This window comes from Hirundo rustica, chromosome 2 (genome assembly GCF_015227805.2).
Source record: "Hirundo rustica isolate bHirRus1 chromosome 2, bHirRus1.pri.v3, whole genome shotgun sequence".
Classification (NCBI taxonomy): Eukaryota; Metazoa; Chordata; class Aves; order Passeriformes; family Hirundinidae; genus Hirundo; species Hirundo rustica.
Window position 1 is genome coordinate 61,153,899 of NC_053451.1, and position 19,141 is coordinate 61,173,039.

Here is a 19,141-nt window from a genome sequence, read left to right on the forward strand (position 1 = left end):
CTCTAGTTGACCTGGCTTTGAGCAGAGCCTTGGCTGAAATGACTTCAAGACACACTTTCCAATTTATTCTTCCCATGGTTCTAAAATTACTTGTGTTTATTTCATTAAATTAAATTAAATTAAATTAAATCATTTAGCTTTTCAACCCTTAAATATCACTGTATACAGAAGAACTTCCAGGTTCTTTTGGCACCTGTATTGGATTATGTAACCTGAAAATGTGTATTCTATTTCATCTGTTGAAAGCTGGTGTTTGGGAGATGTGTTATCCTCCTTGCTCCAGGTGGGCGGGAGGGGCGGATGCCTTCTGATAATGGCCCAACCATTAAAACCAGGTGGGGGAGTGTTTCTTATCTCTTTCACCACCCCTCCATCCTCCAGGGGGTCATCTTCTGATAATGGGCCATTAGGGCCCACCAATGACATGACACATTCCATCATCCCATTGTGAGAAGCTCCACACAGTGGGGGAGGAGCCAACTGTTCCTAGCTGGATAAAAACTGGGACTGAAGGACACAAGGGATCTGGTTTTTCCTCTGGATTCTGGAGGAAGATGAGACCCATCTCATCACCACTGGACTTTCTACAGGATCATCTCTGCTCCACAGAGCCACATCTGTTACTCCAGGAGGACTTATTTGGATGGCTTCCAACACTCTGAGCAACAGGGTGCCAGGTTGTATCCCTGACTCTTGCCAGGGTATTTTCCAGGATCTTTGTTTGCTTCCTTGCTTGTTTTTTTATACTACTACATTTGTATTTTCCTTTTTTTTTTTTTTTTTTTAATGTTCCTCGTAAAGAACTATTACTCCTATTTCCCATATCTTTGCCTGAGAGCGCCTAATTGCGAAATTATAATAATTTGGAGGAAAGGGGGTTACATTCTCCATTCCAAGGGAGGCTCTAGTTTTCCCTGGCAGACAATTGTCTTTCAAAACCAAGACAGTTCCACATAGAGTAATACTGACTTTGTGCTTTAAAAAAATAATATTAAAAGGGAAGACACTACCTAAATAAAATCCATGAAAGAGAAGTGGTGAATGCTGTAAATGCCCTAGGGCAAGATATTGGATATTACAGCTCTGACAAACAAAAAAATAACCAATGCTCTGACAAACAAAAAAATAATCAATCCAAACAAAACAGAGCTTTGTGCAGATAAGACAGAGGTAAAAACAAAGCAAAGAAAAACTTGGTAAGTAGGGAAGAAACAAAGCACCATATGTACCCAAGAAAAAGCCTCTATTTAGGTGTGGACCATGTGGAAAATTGAGAATATAAATTCAGCTGTGTCATAGTTAATACCATCCAAACCCCAAGCAGCCACTCACCCATTCTCCCCGCAGTGGGATCAGGAAGTGATTGGAAGGGTAAAAGCCAGAAAACTCACAGGATGAAATAAAACCATGCACACAAGCAAAGCACAGAACTCATTCACTGGTTCCCATGGGCTGGGAGGTATTTTCTGCCATCTTCAGGAAAGCTGGGCCCCATCACATGTAATGGTGACTTGAAAAGACAAACACCACCACTCTATCTCCCTTCCTCCTTCTTCCCCCCTCTTTAAATTCTTAGTATGATGCCATGTGGTCCAGAATATCCTCTATGTCATTTGGGGTCACCTGTCCTGGCTGTGTCTCCTCCCAGCCTCCCATACACACCCAGCGCCCTTGCCAGCCTGGCAGTACTAACAGCCGAAGAGGCCTTGGCTCTGTGCAAGCCCTGCTGAGCAATAACAAAAACATCTCTGTATTAACAACCCTGTGTTCAGCACAAATGCAAGCAGAGCCCCATACCATCCACTGTGAAGGAAGCTAACTCAATCCCAGCCAAAAACAACACAAACTGCTTTGATAAAACTATTAGCACTACAAATTAAAAAAAAAAAAAAAAAAAAAAAAAAAAAAAAAAAAAAAAAACACACAACTACCATTCACAGGAAAAGACTATTTATGCAGTTAATTATTAGCCAAAAGTTTACATCAAGGGGTCTTTTTAGTCACAGGTTTCTATTTACTGAGAAGCTTCTCTTGAAATGCTAGGATTTTAAGTGCCGTTTTTGTTACCTGAATCATGGACTCTGAGAGCTGTGTTTCATCTACTTCCAATATCATCATTTTGATCTCTTCATAAGGCACTCGGAAAGATCCAAGGAAAATCGCTAAAACAAAGATTCCATAAATAATGAAGAAAGCAAGACAACAATATCTTGCTTTTACTTAAAAAACAGCAGTGAAACAGGCCATAGCATCTCCAGATTAACAAACACTATGCCAAGTAATATAAGTAAGAGAGAACAATTTTTAATGTATTTTTAATTACTGTTCTCTTTCAATTCCAGCCTTCTCCATATCCGTTTGTTACATAGAACATCCAGCATCACAGAAGACTTCAATAAGCAGTCAGAGACAAGTCTACGCTGCAGAAGAATCACTGCTATTTACAGTATTTTGTGCTGAGGTAACAACTGTAATTTTTTCAATAGTCTTGTCAGAGCCTTCTCTTAAAGAAGCACCATGACAAACCAAACCCAAAGAAACAGAAAACGAAATATTCTTACAAGCACTCTTTATTTAGTCATCATAACACAATTATTTCTTATTTAATCTCTGCTGGCATTTACGAACCTATTCTTCCTAAAACTTATCTCCATCAAAACTTTATTTTCTTTGTTTGCATATTATTCCATAATACCAAGTATTGGCTAGTTTCTATAAAGTTCATGTGATGGGCAGACATGCTGCAGACATTTTCATCCTTTTGTTGACAAGGGATGAGGACACGCAGGGGAAGGGGCATCCAGTATTCCTTGACAAATTAATTGAAAATACAGATGCATTAGATACATAGCTGTAAGACTGCACTTCAATATTTCTTGAACAAGGAGTAATCTGTAACTGCTTTTGGGGTCTTTTTAAGTGTTTCAGTTGTGCAAACTCACATATTTGGGCTTAAAAACAATATGCACATATTTAAACACATTTTAAACAAGAAGTGGTTACCAGGCAATCACACAAGAGAGAAAGGCACTCTTATGGAATATTTATACATTACTCTGAAAAAAAAACAAAAAACCAAATCTACTTACACAAATTCTGTGCAATCTTAGGATCCAAAACTTTTAATTCTTTGATTCGTTTCTTAATGGATTTCTTTTCTTCAAAATCCTCCTCCTCTCTTTTTACTGCCAAAATAAACACAAATAAAATCATGGTTAATTCTTAATATTTAGAGGAAACATTCATGAATTCAGAAAGCATATTTGCCATCAAGCATAGCCAATTCACAGAGAAAAGATCATAAAACACAAAGACAAAAAATTGAGAGGCTTTGCATTTATTGCTTGTATTTCAAAACTTTTGCTCTTGAGTCAAATTTGCCAGCTTGTTAGCCTTCTAGTTTTTTGGTGGGTTTGTTTGTTTGTTTGTTTGGTTTTGTTTGTTTTGGGGTTTTTTTAATATATAAGACCTGAATAAACATGCTAATGTTAATTGTACAAATTCAGTCATATTTAAAATATCGTGCAGCATGCTCCAGTTACCCTGGCCAGACTAAGATTATTAATTGGGTTTTAACAATAACAAATCTTTAAAAACATGGCAATATGTCTCAACACTAAGACATCCATCTGTTTTTGTGGGTTTTTTTGTCTAACTATATGCACCAAAATTATCAAAGATCACCAGCTTATTAAAAAATTAACATTACCTTAGTATATAGATGAGTTGATATATACCTATATAGCCATATAGGTATATACATAGATCTATTTTCCTTCCCCCCTCAAAAATATGTATTTTTAAATATATGATGTAATCACATTATTACAAAATACCATAAAGACAAAGTGATTGCATAAATATATATTAACATTGCTGGAGATTTTGGCTCATTCTTCCTTTTAATAATTCATACATATAGGATCTCTCAAATACATTGTGTAAGCTGAATTTATTACTCATTAGTCACACATTGTCATAAGAATTTCGCTTAAAATAACAACATAGGCTTGATAAAGTATTAGTAGGAATTATTATGCAAACAAACTAAAAAGCGAAAACCACACAAATCTTTCCTTAAATATGATCTGGTATTGTATTATTTTACAATAATACATAATAGAATACTCTTTTTTAAACTTTTCTTTCTTCCTTCCCCCTAGCACAAATTTTCACTGTCAAATGTTATTTACCAAATATATTGGCACTGCTTATCTAATTCTGTATACTATTTCACAAATTAAATTAGTTTTCAAGTTTTTACAGTATGATTGTTCCAAATTAAGTTATACATGCTTCAAATATTTGAGAGTAGAAAATATGCTACAGTAATATAATGTGCTACTGACTTCCAAAGGAGATAGGTATAGATGAGAAGTCCTATCAAGGAGACATAGGATTAAAATTTCTTGATCAGTAATGATGCTTGACAAAACTAGACATAAGCATGAATTATCAAGAGGATTTCCCTAAGCTGAAATTAATTCTGAAAATGCTAAGATAGATATTTAAGAGCTATATCATTCTTAAAAAATGTTTTTCAAAGCACGATAAATTTTGCCAAGGATTGGGACACAGACTAAATGACCTCTTGTGTCTTTGAGCTTTGTTGTCTAGGATACAACCAAAGAGATAACAAATTCAAGACCTTGCACAAGGGTTGAAGGAACCAGATTCAAGTCCCTTCCCTGTAAGTGGAGACACAAACTTGAATGATCTCCTAAATCACTTTTGATACTCTACACCTGCTAGGCAGCACAATGCTCCTGAGAACATGTCACAGTGCAGAAAAGAATCTGTATTCTGCAAAAATGAAATCACTAAACTACGACATAAAGCAGTCCTTAGAAGAAGGACTGATAACCAGGGTCCTAGATATGGGTTACAGAGCCACAATCCTCCTCTTTTGTCTGTTCCCAGTCTACCCACAAAATCCTCTTGGCCTTGAATTTCTTTTAGCACAGATTTAACAGAATGGTTAGCACATTCCTGTAACAGGAAAAACTACACACCCTGCTTACTACACATGTGAAAGCAAAAGTCGGTTTTCACCACCAGTGTGTGAACGCTATAGCTCAGGTTCCAAAGGAACAGAATGACATTAAAGCTACTGTATAAAAAGAAGGTTTCCACTAAAGGTTCACTTTTTCTGATTATGCTTGAAGAAGAGCCCTTACTGAACCCAGAAGGGTATGTCAAGGAGCTGCAGATACCAGAATCACATGATTGTTTTCTCCTGTAGTTACACACTTTAACAGACCTCTCAAATTTCTTAACTTCTTCAACTACACACTGAAAACAGTGACTCTAAAAACATTAATTTTGAGTTGCTTCAAAGACTTATCAACTCTAGAACTGCAGATTCTCCTAGAAGACCTGTAGCATGGGTTCCAAGCAATTTTCATGCCTTAATGAAAATACAGTAAAATGTTTTACAGCTACCTTGGAACTTTACAAGAAACAAAATAATTTCCTTTGTAGTCACAATAAAAACAAATTATCTAAATTTAGTAATTGGCTTAAATGTGCCCTGACAGCCTCAAACTGGACACTAATAGGGACAGAAATGAAAGAAAGAAAGATTGCTTGTTCCAGCAGTAGAAAGCAAAATCCGTTCATTAGGAGTCTTATAACTGAGATAATACGGATACATAAATGTGCAAAAAGAATTTATGGTTAAACATGTACTACTTAATTCCCTACTTCAAAGTCAAGAGACAATGATCCAAATGAACTGGCTAATAGCCTCAGAAATTTTCACCCATGAGGAGGTTATGCAGAATGTTACAGCACTACTTAAGGCATCACAAAGCTAAGGAAAAACCTAAGCATAGAACATATCTACTCTAGGAAACTCATGCAGGAATTGTATGCAGAGCTCTACAACCATGCAACAAACTAAATTACTGCAAACTTACATGATACTTCTTCAGCAGAATTCAGGTCACATCCTTATGTAGTTGTCAGCAATAAGAAGCAGAGGACATGTATTACTTTTCTTGCTGGTTTGAAATGTCGCACTTCCCACTGAAAACTCTGATACTTCTACTGCCTCTAGAAAATTTTACCTCCTTTGCTTATGTCCTGGTTTTGGACAAGACTGGGTCATGCAGAGCCATGGCCCTAGCATGTGAGCAATGTTTTGTCAGTAGTATCTCATCTGATGCTCCTGCTCTGCCCTCTCAGGCTGAGAAACAAAGTGTTAGAGCACTTTGAAACACACATAATACACCTCCCACCCTTCGCAGTTCCTCCTATCTTCACATCCCACATCCTTATTAACAAGACTCTAAAATTAACAGATGTGGTTGCCAACATACAACAAAAATACCTACCTCAAAGGAGTTTTAGATACTGGACAGATTGTTTTTACTGTCTACTTCAAACTCAGATCCACATACACATTCAAATGTAGTCAACTACCTCCATCTGTGGCAATGACCTGACTGAAATTAGGGTCCTGAAAAGAGTGGTGACAGGACTGTTCTACAAATACTACAATTGGAAGCCTGCAGAACAGCACTTCATAAAATTGTGGACTGGATCCTATGGAGCTGCTCTGTAAAACTCTGAAATAATTACATTCTTGGTAAGTGCCACTGAAATAATCTACATTCATGAATTGCAATACACATTTCTACTTTTGCCACTGGTCTTGATAAAATCTGCTACTCACAATCTTTGTACGAAAAATCATGTCTGTGTATCTGTATGCTAAAGAAAAAAAATCTTCTAAAATACATCATCCTAGTGAAAAAAAAAAAATTGAAATACAAGCTTCAAAAGGAATATATCTGAACATTTATTTTTAAAAGTCTGAATTCCTATTTCAGATGAAGCTTGAAAATGACATTACACCAAACACTCAGAGGAGTTATTTTGTCGCTAAGTAAAGTTATTTAGTCACTAAGTAACAGAGCAGAAGATTACATGTGACCTTACACTTTTCCTAGTCTCTTAGCTAAGACGACTGTTGTTTTGCATTCTCTCTTCACTGGAAACTGAAAGAAAAAGCCTGGGGTCATGGACTCAAAGGGTGTACCCATACTGAGTGTCATTATGAAAGTAGATGCCTACTTCATCTGTATAGATCTCTAATTCTTAAAAGTAAATGATATCTTGTGCCCCATATAGCAGGGTATTTAACTGGAAAACCTGAAGTCTTCATATCCTAAAAGTTATCTGGAATCAAAGGAACAGATGTTTAATAGAAAATGAGGTTGTAGCTAAATAACAAATCCTGCAGAACTTCTTAGTTATTTGAAGCTAAAAGGTGGAGTGCCTTGGTATCAACCATTACTGAGGTTGGAAGTGACCTCTGGAGGTCATTTGGTCCAGTCCTCTTTCTTACACAAGGCTATCTACAGCGAGGTGCCCAGGACTATATTCAGGCAGCTTTTTGAATATGCCCAAGGGTGGAGAGAGAATCCAAAACCTCCACAAGTGCCAGTGCTCAGTCTCCCTCAAAGTAAAAAAAAAAACAAAAAAGTGGCTAGTGATGTTCAGGAGGAACCATGTGTTTCAGTTTGTGCCCACTGCCTCTTGTCCTGTCACTGGGCACTACTGAGAAGTGTCTGGCTCAATCCTCCTTGCACTCTCCCTTCAGGTATTTATGTAAACTGCAAGACCCTCCTGAGCCTCCCTTTCTCTATGTTAAACATTCACGGCTCTCTCAGCCTTTCCATACAGAAAGGGAGGCTTCAGGCCCTTCACTGTCTTACTGACCCTTAGTCAGACTTCTCTCAGTACATCCATGGCTCTCCTTCACTGGGAAGCCTCAAGTGGGACACAGTAGTCTAGGTGTGGTGACGCCAGCATTCAACTCAAAGGCCAGACAAGGAATACATGTCCTTTGGCTCACAAGACAGAAATTTTTGCAGGCTTGGATTGTTTTAACAGCTGCATGACTGCTGTCCTATAACATGACATACAACAGAACAAACATTTAGTCTCAAAAGAAAATAAAAATAAAAAGGCCACCACCAAGCCTATTACCTAGACCATGACACTACACAGGTGCCATCAGCTCCACTTGCATATTTCATATTGAGTTGTTTGCCAGCACAGTAATCTGTGCCCATCTATTTGAAATACAAAAGAAATTGTGAACTAGATCTAAGGGTTTTTTACAATAGCATTGAAAACACCTTCCTTTTTTAATGAAAACCAGGATAAAATAAGGTTACCAGGCATAGCCCACAGAAGTAGGAAGGATACCTGAACACTGAAATACCAGGAAGCTTTCCAAACTAAGCAACCTAAGGTGTTATCAACATAACTGTTAGCATCACGGACTGCTAATCACTTAAAGATCTGTTTTAAATGATAGTTCATTCTAAACCAAGAACATTATATGTTCACATATTTTTAACAGTAGCTGACAAAATTCTGAAGGGAAAACAAACAAACAAACAACAACAAAAAAACCCCACACACCAACCCTGTAGTCATATTTGTTAAGAAGTAAGAAGTAACTGAAATGCTCACAGAAATATGGCATAAAAAATCAGAATAAGAATTCTCTTAGTTACAATCTGAACACCTGCTGGGCTTTCCACTAGGACTGAAAGTTTTAACCAAGACTGATTCAACTCTTGGAAAGATCTGAAACTTCATTAATTCTTGTCTGAGGGGAAAGATAAAAGGGGTGGCTGAAAGGAGCTTTCTGCTACAGTGGAGTTCACTGGACAGGGAAAAGCAAAACATACTGCTGTTCCCAGCAGAACAGAGTCTAGTGCCAGTAGACACATAATTTTATAGTTTCCAGATCTCCCCATTCTAAGATATATTCCTACCATCAAGATTTAGATGTTTGGGCTTTACAAAGCTGTTCCATCACTTGTCAAAAGCATCAAAGGCTGAATAACAGATCTGAGTGCACTTGTACCCAAAGGGAGCACAGTTGATTCAAGAAATGCCATAACATTATTGATTGTAAAATGGAATGGCAACTGTTCCCCTCCACTATTTGGTGTTCAACAGTTACCTTTCATACGTTGTGGAATTTCAGAGCAAAATCTTTTCATTTAATAATCCTTGATAGATTGTCCTTCCACACATTTGTGTAATTGCCTTATAAACCTAAAACATTTTAAACTTTAAGTCCTTCAGCAAGGAATTCCAATTCTTAATTATGTATTGTACAAAGAAAGATTTCATTTTTATAATCTTGATTGGTTTTGCTGTACCTCTACCATACTTTTTATTAGAAAGAAGAAAGGAAACCACAAAAAGTATGCAGGATGTGGGCACAGCTTGAACTTTTACAATGACACTTTTACTTATTGTTTTCCTTTCCTAACAGTTCTCAAAACCCTATTTTGCCATTATTTCAGTCATTTATTAAATTGTTAACTAATTCTGCCATTTAACATTGATTATCTACAATACGTCCACCACTTGCATCAACTTTGGCAATTGCAGATATTCAAGCCTTTTTTAAATCTGTCATCACACTTGTCACCTTGCTTCCTTTCCTCTGATGCTGGCATAAGTTCAAGTAATAGTTTACACAGCACAGTTCATAGCTCAGCTGTTTCATCCTTCAGTTCCCTTAGAAGTCCAGGGTGACTACCAGCTGGTCTTAGCAATCTGTTACTGTCTACTTTATTGACCTATTCTAAAACTCACTCTACTGACCATGGAAGTTAGTTTCTTGATTTAATGTGGTGTTACCCCAAAGTCCAGCTTGGAGGTAAGTTCATTATTGGTCAAACAGAAACAATTCAGATCTTCAGCATATGGAAGCAGAAAAAAAGGTGTGTTACTCTTTTTTTTTTTTTTTTTTTTTCTTTTTTTTCCTTTGGAAGGCAGATAAGATGCCCTAAATCATACTTTTGAATAGCATTTTTATTACACCTTTATCCATGCTTAAAATTCACTAGTATGAAAATTTTAACACCTTAGCTCTAAATCACAAAGCAGTTACAATCAGAAACCTACTGAAGTCCTCAAAATTAAAATACAAGCATATATTCCTAAGTGAAACCTGCATGAAAAAGAGACACTCAAAGACATGGCTTCTGCTGCTTATAGATTTTATGTGGCATCTGTTAATTTTGTTTAATATGCTGCAGTCTCTCCATTTCCTTAACTATGGTTTGGGGTTTTTAAGTGAGTCTACTAGTTAGGTGTTTGGTTTTGGTTTTTTTTTTTTATCTTTTAATGAAGAATTTGTTACTTTGTTTGATATCAAAACTCTTTAAACTTTACTAATTAGCTCCTAGAAGCTGGACTTTGCTTATTTCTACACCAAAGTCCAATATACAAGCTAATTTTAGTTCTTCTTATTGTGCAAGTTTTGAAAATGTTGGTAGTAATTATTTATTCACAAGAATAAGTAGAAATATATTTTTCAATTTTATATCTTAATTTACTACACTGACAAAATTGCTTCACCATAATCATAACTTTCAATTTAATACAGATGTTTCCAGCCCTTGAGTTTTAAAGACTAGAAGTCTTTGAACATCTAGTAATTCAAGTTTTTTCACCTTTGGAGAAGGACTTGGTGGTGCTGGCGGATGAATGACTGGACACAACCTGGCAATGTGCGCTTGTGGCCCAGAAATCCATCTGCATCCTGGGCTGCATGTAAAGCAGTGCGGTCAAGAGATCAAAGGAGGTGATTCTGCCCCTCTACTCCACTCTGGTGAATCCCCACCTGGAGGGCTCTGGGGTCCCTAGTAGGAGCTCTGGGGTCCCCAGCACAGGAAAGACATGAACTTCCTGGAGCAGGTCCAGAGGAAGGCCACAAAAACAATCAGAGAGCTGCAGTGCTCCTATGAAGACAGGCTGAGAGAGCTGGGTTTGTTTATCTTGGAGAAGAGAAGCCTCCAGGGAGACCTTGCAGCTTTTGAATATTTAAAGGGGGCGTATGGAAAGTAGTGTCTGTTGTGACAGGACAAGGGCTTAAGCCTAAAAAGAGTTGATTTAGACTAGATATATAGGTGAAATTTTTTACAATGAGGATGAGGAAACACTGGAACAGGTTGCCTGGAGAAGTGGTGGATGCCTCATCCCCAGGAACATTTCAAGTCAGGGAAGATGTTGCTCAGAGAAATTTGATGTCATTCAAGATGTCCCTGCCCATTGCAGATGAGTTTGACTAGATGGCCTTTAAAAGTCCTTTCCAATCCCAAGTATTTTACGATTCCAAAAGTCATAGTATGAAGACACAGCTGAGCACTTCTGGAAACATATGGGAGTCCATTCTTTCCCCTACACACTCTGCTTTCCTCTTGTTTGCATATTCCTCGAATTTATGAAAAATGCAACATAATATTCAATGTACTTTAATAACTTCAACTGTCAAAAATTACTGAAAAATTAACAGGGGGAAGAAAAAGAGTTTGCTATCAAAGTAGCAAGTTTAATCAAAGCTCGTGGAGTAATCAAATGAGCACCAAAGTGCGGCAGACTACGTAACCAGAAGCAGGGCAGAAGACATCGTTCAGGCCTCTTCCCTTCAGCATCAATGAACTGACGTATGTCCTGTTGTTCAAAGAGCACCATCCTGTGATCCCAGCTGAGCAGAAGCTTGCAATGCATCTGAAAGAAGCTGTTCACCATTTTCCTATTTTTATCTGTATAGTGAATTCCAGAAGCTAGTTTTCAGTTGTGCCACTTCCCTGTACAGCCATATAAACAGTATCAAACAAGAAAGAGAATTGGTCTACCCTCATCTAGCAGCACCAGATTTGCCTGCCACTAAAATATGGCACAGAATAAATTCATTAAATTTGCTCTCAGGTAAATTATAAACAAAAATTACACATTTTCAATTAACCATTTGTTTTTAAGGGTCATTTCTCTCAGAACAACAGTACACTGTAACTGATAGGAGAGATGTTTTTCAGAATTGATTTAATCTTTGTTATTGTAAGATTTGAAGTTAACAAGCAGCATCTGAATATACACATATGTTGAAGATACATTTCTGACAGAGAAATTATTCAATCAAGATCTCATCTCCTTCCTTTAAACTATGGAGTTCATTTCACTTGTGTGAAATGGTGTTGTATAGTCTTACCAGCACCCAGCTCTCAAAATCAGTTTTACTAAATATTTTTATAGATGAACAATTCACAAGAAAGACTTTTTTTTTATTAGTTATTATGTAGAAGTAATTTCATTGCAGAACACATATTGCACTATACTTTATTCATCTGCAACTACTTTTCCTGAACAGTTTTATAAAGGGTACACTATGTATTCTCATGTTATTTTTAATTCTTTTATTAACCTCTGATATTAACTTAAAACAATTCAAGGTATTTCCAGGAGTAAAGCACTGCATTATGCTTTCAACCTAGTTCTTTGAGTGACTATGCAAAAAAACCCCAAGACATGGAAGTAAAATAGATGGAGTTGCGCAGGGGCAGGAATGAATGATCTGACATAAGAGGGACAAAAAACTTACTAAGCTACGACTGTCACCTCATAGCACTGTCAGTGCCTCACAAACCGCAAAGGCAGGGGCAGTACCAGCCTGACAAAGGACCGATCATTAACTTGTGACAAGAAACAGCAGTACATGGGCCTCCAAACTGAAAGGGCAAATGGACAAGAATAGCAAACCGGGATTATCAGGGAGGAGCTGGTGTATCCTGACTGAAACTGAATGAAGAGCTGTGGTCAGCAGTGGACTGCCAAATTACAAAGGCAGCAGGAAACCAGGGCTATCAGAGATAATAAAGAGCACTCCCACACTTCTCCCTAAAGTACCTCAAAGCACCTGAAGCAGGTCTGGAGATCAGGATGGAACACTTCTACCAATCTAAGACATGAAATACTGGTATATAGCCAGCCAGTGTGACTAGATCTCCAGGATGATGGCATTAGCTGAATAGCAATGGCCTTTCAGGTCAGTTGCCTGGGTTCAGAGTGAGACTGCTTACCCCTTGTTACAATCCCCGGGAGCTAGAAAATCTGGGAGGCAAGCCAAAAAAAAGGACAAATCACTGTGGATTTCACACTGCAACGTGCAACCCACCTTTTCCTCACACACCCTGATAAACCTGCTGTTTACAAACATTTACCTTATGTGGTGTATGGGAGCAGGAGAGAGAAAATAAAGGAATGTAAATCTATCAATTACTTGTAAATTTTTGCAACAATAACAGCAACTACTGTGTCGTCTAATAAATGTAAAATAGGAACTCATGGTCCAGAGTTCACTCCTAAAACAAAGCACAGCAGGGACATTTTTCATAATTTTGTTACATCTAGCTTCAAAATACTGAGGTATTTTTCTTAAAGAGGCATTTCCAAGGTAAGTGTGCCTGAATCTCTCTGAACTACTTGGCTGGAACCAATCTGAAGTTTCAATTTATTCATGACTAGTTTTTACTTTTTTCTTGTGGTTGAAACAGTTCTTTTCCATTTCTAATGCTCTTCTTAAAGAATAAAATATCTTAGCGCTACAACATGATCTTTGTGGTTTTTTAATTACATATTTCAAATCCATTTAATCTCTTCGCCTGATGATACCAGCAGCTTCTATGCATCTGTGATTTAATCTGCCTTGAGTCTGGGACAGTAGAACTAAAAGTCACATTACAAAGCATGACTTGTAAACATATTAATGTCAATGCTTCCCTACTGGAAACATTTCTGTGAAATCCAGGATTTGTTCTGCTCTTCTTCCCTTACCTCTATTTACTTTTTTTTGTAAACAACCTATATATATATATATATATATATATATATATATATATATATATATATAACCCAATATGTACAAAAACTGAAGTAAAAATCACAGATTCTAGTGCTAACTTAAGGTTTGTGTTCACACTTAAATTTCAGGCATGAGCACTTCCACTAAGTTCTGATTCCCTGACCGCAAGGGAAGTCAATGGAACAATGCCATGCTCCTACACAGTATCTAATGCATCTGAAAGGACTGGAGAAGGTTGATCTTGTTTCACACTGATTCTTTCTCAGGTGGTTAATCACCAGGTTTCTTTGCTTTCTTCTGATATAGCTACACTTGCACTAACACTCTCTATTCTCAAACACCACCAATACCCTGCTGTATTGGATTATGTAACCTAAAAATGTGTATTGTATTTCATCTGTTGAAAGCTGTTCTTTGGGAGATGTTTTATCCTTTTTACTCCAGGGGGGAGGTGGGCAGATGCCTTCTGATAATGGCCCAGCCATTAAATCCAGGTGGGGCAGTGTTTCTTATCTCTTTCACCACCCCTCCCTCCTCCAGGGGGTCATCTTCTGATAATGGGCCATTAGGGCCCACCAATGACATGACACATTCCATCATCCCATTGTGACATGCTCCACACAGTGGGGGAGGAGCCAACTGTTCCTAGCTAGATAAAAACTGGGACTGAAGGACACAAGGGATCTGGTTTTTCCATGGATTCTCAAAGGAAGACTGGACCCATCTCACCACCACTGGACTTTCCAGAGGACTATGTCTACTCCACAGAACCACATCTGGTACTCCAGGAGGATTTATTTGGACTGCTTCCAACACTCTGATCACCCGGGTGTCTGGTCGTATCCCTGACTCTGTCATGGTTTTTCCAGGATTTTTGTTTGCTAGCTTGTTTTTTTGTACTACTACATTTGTATTTTCTTTTTTTTTTTTTTAATAGTTCTAGTAAAGAGCTATTACTCCTATTTCCCATATCTTTGCCTGAAAGCCCCTAATTGAAAAATTATAATAATTTGGAGGGAAGGGGGTTTACATTCTCCATTCCAAGGGAGGCTCTATCTTTCCTTGGCAGACAACTATCTTTCAAAACCAAGACACCTGCCACCTTTAAGTCATCAGTCAGCTAGTATAGGTTTCCATAATCCACCATTAGCAGAGAAATGCCAGCAAGGCCACGCAAAGCCAGTTACAAAGTTTTTAGTGACTGCTACCTGCTTCGGTCCCGCTCTCTGTACTGCCCCCCCACCCGCAACATTCAGGTACACAGTGGCACCTCAACAGCATACTGGTAAACAACAGGTATGCAAATATAGTAGCATTTAGCAATGTAAACAAGGGATTGAACATGCTAAAATTTCTTTGTTATGTGAGAAGAGTTCTGTTTAAATACAAGCAGGTGAAGTTATAGTTAAAGGTTTTGTATAAAAGAAGTCCTGTGGTTTTGATTTTGTAGATCCTACATGTAGTATAAATATCCTGAGATTACTTGAAATGCACTTCAATAGAGCAAGCTCTTTCATAGTTAATGAGATTTAAAAGTAATATAAAATTTGCCAATCATACTTAATACAAATACTTAAGTATTTGGCTTTGTAACCAAATTTGTCTTTCTTCTACTCATCTAGCATCTGTAACATCCTGCCCTTCTTGAATTTGAAAATGCTTCCAAACTCTGCCATCACAAAGTTCAGACTTCTCTTAACACAAGCAACAAATTATTGAGACTATCTAATAAATATTCCCAAAACTGATCCTTCAGAAACTCTACTAATAGCCTCATAGTCCAATGCACCCTTTTCCAATACTCCCCACACCCTCTTAAACTTAACCTATTTTACAAGTCTGCAGCTAATCCCACTTCTCATTAATATTGGTACAACAGCAGTCCTACTGTGATCCAGAGGTTAAACTGATCATATTTTGTTTTGCTTAGAAAAACTGTCATCTTCTCCAAAAAACTAGAATTTTATCTACTGTCTAGCATAATTTATTTTTCATATGCTGAATCTGGCACACACTTCACTCTCCTTTTCTTTAATTTACCACTGTGTCTTTGATTATAATTTTGTGGAAAAACTGTTCACCGTTTCGGCATATCATTGGTAATGGACTAATGAATCTATGAAACAAAGTCCCCTGACATTTTTGAAAATAACCTCTAGAAAAGGTGCTGTCTTCTTTTCCCAGCAAAAATAAATATAAACCAGTATTCCCCTGCTATAACTACTAAATGATGCAAGATTCCCTTGCAATCATCACTAAATATCACACACAGTTTCTAATAAAAGCAGTGAAATGGATTTACATAACTGAATAAAGAAAAAAACAATAATGTTCCACAGTATAAGTTAAATTCAAAGTCCTTATGTGCACAAGCACTTCAAAAATTATGCTGAAACAAAATATGAATTTAGCCAACATTTTTTATTGCTAAAGCAAGAGCTGTCAATCAGTACATTTGTTTGCATGGTCTCATTAGAGTATATTGCCTCAATCTCAACAGTCATAGTGAAGAATGTTGAGAGCATAACTGTATCTACTTAACAAGCATTCATGCACCCTCATTAATTTTTTTCATCTCACTTTGAAGCATGACATAGCTCATACCAGAACAATAACTTGCTGATAATTGTTTGAGACAACAACTGGACAGGAACAGTGCAGAGGTGAACTTTCCTATAGATTATAGTGTGCCTCAGTGAATTACAATTAGCTTTAAAAGTCATCTGTCCTGTTCAGCAGCTTTCAAGATATTTCATCAGTAACTAAAGAAATCCTAACATATTTTAGGCTTTAATGACCCAGTTGCATTGTGTTTTCTAAGATAGAAATTTCTCTAGAACACGTGACAAATATTGAAATATGTGACCTCACAGCTCCATAGTATTTATCAAATTGTCACATGATATAAACGATAGCTTAGCTTGTATTTCATTAATTTAAATTCTAATAAAATAATAAGAATAATTAAAAACTAATCTAGCAAACAAAATAATTATAATACTCTCAAATCACAAAGCACCTTTACAAAACTCTGATGATAACTTTACTGTACGCCTCTGCAAGATCAGTGTTATATTTAGGAATATAACAAAACTATTCAGATCAAATACAAATCACAAAGAAAAAAGCTGTATATAGAGAAGTATAATTGTATTCCATAACAAGCTAAAGGAAAATAGACAATATATATACCTAACCTACGGTTATTATGATGTATTGATTAAAAAAACCAAACAAAATGAAAAACCCACACCACAGAATCTAACAAGATTACCCATAAAATAATGTCAAAAAAGTCTTTCAAATGTCTGTTTTAATACACTGCTATGTGCTGATAATGTTCCCTGTCTCTCCTAGAATCACTTCAATGCTGCATTTCTCTTGCTTTTGCTGCGCCAAAACTCAACCTTTTTTGAAGTCAGAGGATAACTTCCTCTACATTTATCTGTAGTTTCCCAGGAAATTGTTGAAATAGAAGTGGTCCATTTCAGCAACAGAAAAATCTCCATATTTAGAGAAATGTTATTTCTTCAAAATTATTCATAGTTAGAAGGCTGCCTTCATAATAAAAATGGGTTTTGTTTGTATTGTTATTATTAAATTATAGTTATCTGCAGAAATTACTGACTCTTTTTACTAGGATAAAAAGTTTGGTGATGAAAGAAAAGCTATAAAAATGAAAGCAGATTTTCAACAGAAAGTCTGACTTTAGATGCAGAAAAAAACCTGCATTGAAGATCCATTAGAAACCTACATCCTGACCAAATTCTTCAACTTGAAACAAGTAAATACATGGGCCTCCAGCAACAGATAGTGATGTCAATTTATGTAGAAGGATATTGTGCAAGGAAAAAACAATTTCAATTTAAAAAAAAAACAGACTTAAATTAAAATTTTCCACTGCCTTAGGAAACGACCACACATAATGACAGCGTGGAGACAGACCACTGCAACTATTCCAAACAGAATGCTGGACAAGCATCCTTACAAACAAACAAATGAAAGAAAGAAAGAAAGCTCGTACATTGTCGGGGGCTCCTTTTCAGGAGTTTAAATTCCCTGGCATTCAGGTGGTTTTAGAGTTCTGGCCCTCTGCAAAGCTCTGTGCCAAATGCAGTAAAAGACGGAGTCTTCAAGGTTACATGCTTCGTTTATTAGTTCTTATCTTACAATTTTCTCAGTGTCCAAAAGATGTTTGCCACGGCTCGGACATCTGGTGACTCCTCCTGTCTCTGGGCTGTCCTTATCTTTTATACTAATTGCTACGTATTTTTTATTTACTATTTATTACCAATGTCTATCACTATTACTAAAAAGGTCATCTTTTTACTCTGACCCAATCCTCAATAACTACTTTGTGCCAACGTCACTGCAGAAATGGAGTGAGGGAACAAGAAGGAAGAAGAAGGAGACAACGCCCTAAATTCTCCATCTTGCCCGATTCACTTCAACGCCAAAAATCCCAAACCCACTGTTTTTTCACCCTGTGATATACTAAACTACTATTTTTACACTCTTGTGGCCTGCAATGCTTCCTGCAGTGCAAGAAGCCTTTCCCATGGACTGAAATCAAATCCAGTGTCTCTCTGAGCCCTGGGCTCTGGGCTGGGGTCCCAGACCCCCCTGCCCAGGTCCCTGACCCTCCAGGGCAACCAAAGGAATGCCCTGGCCTCCAACATCACATGACTTACTTTTCTGCATCAAACAAGTCTTCAGGAAGCACGGAAGACTTCAGGTACAGTTTAAAACCAGCTGTTAATCAATTAATTGTTTTCTGTATCACCTACCTCCCAAAGGCAGCACTGAGAACAAATGCAGTTACAGCTTCTAGTGTAAGGGCACAAGTACACCATAGTCTTTGAGCCATTTCTTAAGGTATACATTAAGTCATCATAATCTTCCCCAAAGCTGGGGATGTTCCCATACAAACATGGAGCAAGAACTTTACTTTCAACCTCATATATTCAAAATTGAAAAAGTTACATCTGTACATATGGATAACATGCCTCAGTGAATTCCAATCACTGACAAGCAGTCTCTCTCTCTCTAACAGCTGTGTATCTCTCTACTGTGCTCTACTCATACACCATCCATTACCTGGAACAGCCTCCTGGAGTTTACAGAATAAATATCACTCTTTTAAAAGCAATATGATGCTTAGAGATATCAGCAAGAGAGTAGCTGGTAAAATCATAAATGCACTTGAAGCAACCAAAAAACACGCTATTATCATAAAGTTCTCTCCATATAGCAATCAATACTTATTCATCCTAAATCCCACCCATTTTCCTTGTAACAATGCCTGGTGCATCTCAAAATGAAGCCTTTTCGGGCTTCTACAGTACAGAATTTGACACACAACAGACGGGCTGTAAACATGATGTTTTGTTCTGGTTTAACTAGACCAATGTAAGTCAAGAATGAAGAGAAAGCAGTTGGACTTGTTGGTTGTGTTTCTCC

At 37.2% G+C, this 19,141-nt stretch overlaps 1 protein-coding gene across 2 annotated transcripts in view; it reads right to left on the minus strand.

The window, feature by feature from the left end:
• DIAPH3 (diaphanous related formin 3) overlaps nt 1-19,141 on the minus strand; it is a 208,854-nt gene that overhangs the window by 118,762 nt on the left and 70,951 nt on the right. For both annotated transcript variants that reach the window (XM_058419256.1, XM_058419257.1), the window contains 2 exons: nt 3,090-3,185; nt 2,068-2,162 (listed from right to left, as the gene is read on the minus strand). In XM_058419256.1, the coding sequence (XP_058275239.1) occupies nt 2,068-2,162; nt 3,090-3,185 (191 nt within the window). The remainder of the gene's footprint in view (nt 1-2,067; nt 2,163-3,089; nt 3,186-19,141) is intronic.